Below are 7209 nucleotides of genomic sequence, written 5' to 3' on the forward strand. Positions count from 1 at the left end.
AAATGTTTTGAGAATGATGAGGGCAACGAATGTACAAATGTGCTTTACATAATTGATGTATGTATGGATTGTGATAAAAGCTGTATGAGCCCCCAATAAAATTATTTTTAAAAAAGGAAATTGGACATTGAACAAGGAAGATTGAAGAAGAATTGATTCATTTGAATTGTGGTGCTGGAGAAGAATATTGAAAGTACCATGAACTGCTAAAAGCAGAAACAAATCTGTCCCAGGAGAGGTAAGGCCAGAGTGCTCCCTAGAGGAAAGAATGGCAAGATTTCATCTCACAAATTTGGACATCTTGTCAGGAGAGGCCAGTCCCTAGCGAAGGACACCATGTTTGCTGAAGTAGAGGGATAGCTTTAAAAAAACAAAAAGGCCCTCAAGGTCAAGGAGCTGGATGGACACAGTGGCTGCCACAATGGGCTCAAGTATGGGAACAATTGTGAGGATGGTGCAGGACCAGGTAGTGTCCTGTCCTGCTGTACATTGGGTTGCTATGGGTCAGAACCAACTTGATGGACCCTAACAGTAGCATGTTCATGAGAGACTTGTTGCTATAGTTTTCCTGTAATGTTTTTGTCTGGTTTCAGTATCAGGTAATACTGGCTTCATAGAATTAATTGGGGAGTATTCCTACGCTCTCAATTTTCTGAAAGAGTTTGTAGAGAACTGGTGTCCTTTCTTCCTTGAATGTTGTATAGAAACCATGAAAGCCCTGAATATCACATCTTAAAAGGCAGCTGGTGGTGAATCCCTCAGAGCTGGGGATCATCCTTAAGGTCCAAGCAGAATAAACTGGGGTCTTCGTTCTATTTATCATGGAAAACAGACATCTCTAATATAATTGTGAACTTGTAAGGGGGATTGGGTCATGTTTTTCTTGGCATCACACATTCTATGTCCTCGGCTCTCATAAATTATCGATCTCTATTCTATATAATTCTTACCTTACATGGTCCCTGCCTCTTCCACATCAGCACCACAGTGTGGGCTTTGATCATATATATACAGTGAACCCTCGCCACTTCGCGCTTCGACTTGCGTGGCTTCACTCTATCGCGGTTTTGCGTAACAGCGCATGCTCTGTCATTACTGCCACTGATTGGCTCATACTGTACACGCTTGATGCCATAAATAATATAACAAATAAAAATGTTTTACTGTATTTTCCCTTTTTCGTTTAATAAACTGGGTAATACGAGTGTAATGGTGACTAAAGGGTGTTTTTTCATGTCCTCTATGCTCTAACTACGAAAATATTTGATTTACAAATAAGGAATCCTACTTCGCGGAATTTCATTTATCACAGTAGGGTCTAGAACCAATTAACCGCGATAAATGAGGGTTCATTGTACTCATTCATTCCTCAAAGTATCACTACAGAAGGATCCTGTGCATGGTTCGAAATGAACAGTAGACATTTGTAACATAGCTTACAGTACAAAATTCAATCTCAGATATAATGTCTCCAAGAACCTCACTGGCAATTCCCCACCATAAAGAAAACAAACCAAACTCACCGCCATTGAGTTGATGCCAACTCATAGTGACCCCACAGGACAAGGTAGAAGTACCCCGGTGAGTTTCTGAGACTATAATCCTTTACAGGAAGAGATAGTCATCTTTCTGCCATGGAGTGGCTGTTGGTTTTGAACTGCTGACATTGCCATTAGTAGCCCAGTGTGTAACCATTATGCTACATATTTCCCACTGTGGCTTGTAGTAATTCATTATGATGATATATTTTATCCTCTTCACCATTTCCCAACTAAAATTAAACAGGAGTTCCTGAATTGGCTCAGTGTTCAATCAACTGCACAAAGATCTGTACTTAGAATGGTTCTTAGGATATAGAATATATATGTAATAATTAGATGAATAAATAAATTAATCCCTTACCATTTCAATTTTTCAAATAAATTATTGAGCAGAATGCTAAAATCAGAGCTCCATAGATATTATGAATATAAACTATACATCAGCCTAACTCACAAATATTTAAAATGTTCAATTAATTTATATTTTTGTGTATTCTATTCAAACATCAATGTATCTTTCATATTTTTAGGCTGTTTATTAGCTACACCATACTTTTTAGAAAGGTCAGTCTCTAACATTTAGTTTATTTTAAAATCATAATTATTCAGAAATAATTCAGTAAAAAAGCAAACATCTTAAATAACAAGGTCAGAAAGACAAGCATTATTGCCTCGTAATTTTATTTGATTAAAAATATCATCCTTGATTCATAACTTATGGTCTGTTCCAACACTTGCCAATTAATTCTAACTAAGATGTATCAACCAGGTGTATTTGTTACATGGATGGAAGAACAGAAGAATCCAAGGGAGAGAGGCCTGAGAATGGACGGCCCCACGGAGACATGCAGAGGTCATTATCGGCGTGTGAGTCTGGGTGAGGCAAACCCTCGGCAGTTACAGATGGTCACTTTAAGCGCTTCCTCCACTTTTTTCATTGTAGTGTATTTGGGGAGGTTCAGGATGTTATAACATGTCAACGATGTTGGGCAATCATTTTCACTGAGACCTTCAGGACAACGAAATACTATCCCAGACTTCTTTATGCCTTTTGCAGGCAGCCTATCATTTCCTGTAAGAAAAACTAGAAAGAAATAGAATCTGATAAAGATATTTTAATTTTTGTTTTTTAAAGGTTTTTTAATAGAATAAAACTTAAAAGGAAGGAAAAATTGAATTATATTTGAAAAATAAATGTTGGATTCTTGTGGAGAAAGAGCTATACAAGGCCATGTAGGCAGAGTGTGGAACAATCATGACTTCGTGATTCCGTTGTCCACGCACCGCCTGGAGTCTATGCCAACTCAGAGGGACCCTGTGGGACAGGCCCCTGAGGGTTTCTGCGAGTGTAACCGTTTATGGGATCGGCTCGTCCAGTCTTCTCCAGTGTAGCTGTTGGTGGTTTCTTTGCTATATTAGTGAATCAGGATCACCATAGACCATATCTTGAATCAATCTCTTTTCGGATCTCCCAAACCCAAACTCACTGCCACAGAGTTGATTCCAACTCACAGAGACCATAAAGGACAGGGTAGAATGGCCGTGAAAGTTTCCAAGACTGGGTAACTCTTTGCAGAATTAGAAAGCCTCATCCTTCTCCCACGGAGTGGCTGGTGGTTTCAAACTGTGGACCTTGGCGCTAGCAGCCCAATGTGTCACTACTACTCCACCAGACACTAAACAAGCTAGTAAGCAGAGATAGGGAACGCAGAGGCTGTGCCATATGGAGCTCGCAAAGGAGTCAGGAAACACTCAGCAGAGATAAGGACCTGCCTGCAAGAGGTGACAGAGAGGATGCTTCCCCTAAGGCTGGTTTGTTGAATGTGCATTTCTAGCCTTTGAAACGGTGAGAAAACACATTTTTGTTTTTTTAAGGCCATGCACTTAAGGTAGTTCCATTATAGAAGAACTTGATAACTAAGACAGTAATAAAATGAGAGGAGGTGAGAGAATACATCAAGGTTGGCAGTTCAGACCAACGAGCCACTCTGTGGGAGAAAGACGAGGCTTTCCGTTCTGATAAATGCTTACGGCCTCAGAAAGTTTGCATAGGGTTGCTCTGAATTGGATTCAATGCAACAGCAGTGGGGCTTTGGTGCTGCATATATATCTACGATAACAAGAAATAAAATCAATAACTTTTAAAGGGTCGACTGGAGTGGAAAAAAAGAAGAGGACATAACTTAAAAACTGTCGATGATGTTCATCATCATCACCACCACCACCACCACCATCATTTTTACCTTATTGGGAAGCAGCTTACGTAAGAGAAAGAAGGTGAAGGATTTGGATTCTAATAATTACTCTACCATGAATACATATTTCACCATTAATAATGATTTTATCACAATGTTTATTTTATATATGAGGGGGCTTCCAGAAGTGCACAGAGAATGGAATTGAAAAATAAGAGAATTTTTGCACAAGCTTTTAAAAGCATATATATACATATATACACATACATACTCAGCGGGTGGGGGCTAGTCCCCTCACCCCTCCATCAGCGTCATTTATTTTTTAAATTTAATACTACATAAAAGTTCATATTTACATGCATCAAAACCCGCAAACTCATTACCATCAGCCAACTTTTATACACAAGCACACATACCTGAATACATATATTTACAGTTCCATCTTTTGATGTAATACTTACAGAGGAATTTTCTCTTCTCGTCCAATGTTAGTTTGTGGAAAGCTTTCCAGAACATGACAATAGTAGGATGTGATTTGTGGTACCCTTGTTGATACCTCGCATTCTTGAGGAAAAGAGAGAGAAACAGGGTTTGTGGAGCGAGGGCTGGGGGAGTACATAGCAGATATTTTGAAAACTGTGAGGCACTTCAGGAATCACTTACATCTTCAAATTCCTCCCAGTCAAAATCAGTATTTCCAGTGACGGCTGACCTTAGTTCTTCAGGCTGGAAAAACTGAATTATTTCCTTGTCACAAACTCTGTAAAATCCTCTCTGGAATTCCGCATATACGTCCTTTATGGAGGTGTTAAAGATGTAATCAACATGCTTAGACACATAGTCCTTCCTGCAGGAAAGCAAGGGGGGAAAGAAAGGAAAGTGGCCAATGACTGTGCTTTGTAAGAAAAAAAAAGGTTCATATTATAGAAGGAAGCATGAAATCTGGACAACCACACCCAGAAACAAACAAACAACCCTCCATTGATATTGTACACCGTGTTTATTGCAGCTCTGCTTACAGTAGCCAAAGGTAGAAACCGCCTTAATGCCTCTCACCAGATGAAAGGATAGACAAAATGTGATCCTTACAGACAGTGGGATATTGCTCAGTCATAGAGAAATGAGGTCCTGGTACATGGTACAACATGAATAAATCCTTGGGAACATTGTGCTGAATGAAATAAGCCAGTCACAAAAATGGCCAATATTGTATGATCCCACTTTTATAAAATGTCTCAAATAGATAGGTGTATGGTGATCTAAGTTTATGGGTGGTTGTCAGGGACTGGTGTCAGGAAGAGAGAAGGAGGAGAGGGTGCTAGGGGGACCCTGAGCATCTTTTGAGGGTGTTGGAGGAAATGGGAAGCCATGCATGATGATGGTTGGACAACGCGAGGGGCGTCGTTAGTATCACAGAACGGAACTTGTGATGACTCCTGAAGCTAAAAGGGATTTGCTACTGGTCTATTTACACAGAGCCCTGGTGGTACAGTGGTTAATCGCTTGGCTGCTAATCAAAGGGAATGTGGTTCGGACCTGCCAGCTCGCTCCCCAGTAGAACAAGATGTGACAGACGGCTTATGTAAAGATGAGAGCCCTGGAAGGACTGTTGGGCAGTTGCCCTATTGGGTCACTATGAGCTGAATTCACTGACAGCAATAGGGGACATGAACCACAATAATGACAATGATAACAATAACAACACTTATTAGAAAAGTCCAGCATCCCAGAGAACATAGTGTATCTCTATTTTCCACATTTAATCTGAAATCACTAAGCGCTAACTGATAGATGATGAACCAGCTCCTGTATTCCTCCTGATGCTTCAACACATGTTTTTAACTCAGAAAGTCACTGTGGTCTAGATTCATATAAGTTTTATACATATATATATGAATTATATATGTGAATTTTATGTGGATTTTTATATATGGGTATTTTTATGACTTTATATCTGAAACACACACACACGCACACACACATATATAATATGGGTTGGACATTGGGCTGTGAATCATAAGGTTGGTGAATTTCACGTTGTTTGAATCCACAATCAATGCTCATGGAAGCATTAGTCTGGAGATCAAAGGAATGCACTGCATTGGGTAAGTCTGCTGCATAAAATCTCTTTAAACATTAAAATTGTCAAAAACCAAGGAGCTTACTTTGAGGACTAAGGTGCACCTGATCCAAACCAGGCACAGTATTTTCAATGACCTCCCGTGCACGCTGGACATTGAATCAGGAAGACCGAAGAAGAATTGATGCATTTAAAATTCAGTGCTGGGAAGGTGTATTGAAAGTACCATGGACTGCCAGAAGAGTAAACAAATCTGTCTTGGAAGAAGTACAGCCAGCATGCTCCTTATGGGCGAAGATGGTGAGACTTCATCAAACATAATTTAGAAATGTGGTCAGGAGAGACCTGTCCCCGCAGAAGGACTTCATGCTTGGTAAAGTAGTAGGGCAGCCAAAGAGAGGAAGACCTTGAACAAGATGGAGTGACACAGAGACTCCAACGGAAGGACGATTGTGAGATTGGCGCAGGACTGGGCCATTCTGTTTCTCATTCTGTGGTTCGTCAGGTCTGTTGCGATGAGTCAGCACCAACTCAAAGGTAGTGAACAACGTAGGGTTTCCTAAACTGTAATTTTTAAGGGAATAAATCACTGGGTCAGTGGATTGCTGATCTTCCGTTAGCAGCTCGGTGACAAAGTGTAACTCTTTCCGGAATAGAAAGCCTCATCCTTTTCCTGCAGTTGACTGATGGTTTCAACTGACCGTGTACTTGGAAGCCCGACAGATAACCGTTAGCCACAGAGCTCCTTCTTCCTGGACCAGTCTAGCGCAATCTAGCTAAACCTCTCAGACCTCCCCTGAAACCAGTAGTGTGTTGATAAAAAGTTAACCATTGGATCTCTGAAAATAAAAGAAAAAACAAGAAAGAGAAAGAGCACGTGTACACTAGAGCTAGCCAGCATTTGCCCATTCCTTGGTGTAAATATTCACACATCAGTAGATGTCAAACTACTAATGCTTCAACAAGCAGCTTTCAAAATGTTTGAAATTTTAATGATCAGCTCTCACAAGCTGGTCGCAGCTGTTTCCAGTGGATCACTATGCACAACACTATTTTCTCAGTTGGTGGTGCTATGGATTAGGCATTAGGCTGCTAACTGTATCCTCAGAGGTTCAAGCATCCCAACTGCTCGGAGGGAGAAAGATGAGGCTTTCTGCTTCAATAACGATATACACTCTCGGAAAACCTACACAGGGTCGCTATGAGTCAGAATCCGTTTGAAAGCAGTGCAACTGGGACTTAGTTAGCATTATAATTGGCTTTAATATTTTTTAGAAGACTCATCCTTACCTGGTAGGATAGACCCCACTGGTACGGAGGTGACTATGACGCATGCTGTCGTTAAGTGCCATATAGTCAGTTCTGACTCACAGGGACAGCAGTGAACACTGCC

At 40.5% G+C, this 7209-nt stretch overlaps 1 protein-coding gene across 1 annotated transcript in view; it reads right to left on the reverse strand.

The window, feature by feature from the left end:
* Positions 1 to 2249: 2249 nt before the first annotated feature.
* The window catches only part of LOC101652285 (probable E3 ubiquitin-protein ligase HERC6), a 61075-nt gene continuing 56115 nt past the window's right edge, over positions 2250 to 7209 (reverse strand). The window contains exons 20-22 of the mRNA XM_004703426.3: positions 4400 to 4583; positions 4198 to 4300; positions 2250 to 2625 (exon numbers count right to left, since the gene is read on the reverse strand). Coding sequence (XP_004703483.2) covers positions 2399 to 2625; positions 4198 to 4300; positions 4400 to 4583 — 514 coding nt within the window. The 3' untranslated portion in view covers positions 2250 to 2398. The remainder of the gene's footprint in view (positions 2626 to 4197; positions 4301 to 4399; positions 4584 to 7209) is intronic.

Source organism: Echinops telfairi, unplaced genomic scaffold, assembly GCF_000313985.2.
Source record: "Echinops telfairi isolate 266 unplaced genomic scaffold, ASM31398v2 ScPeMD7_7468;HRSCAF=8506_0, whole genome shotgun sequence".
In the NCBI taxonomy this organism is placed as follows: domain Eukaryota; kingdom Metazoa; phylum Chordata; class Mammalia; order Afrosoricida; family Tenrecidae; genus Echinops; species Echinops telfairi.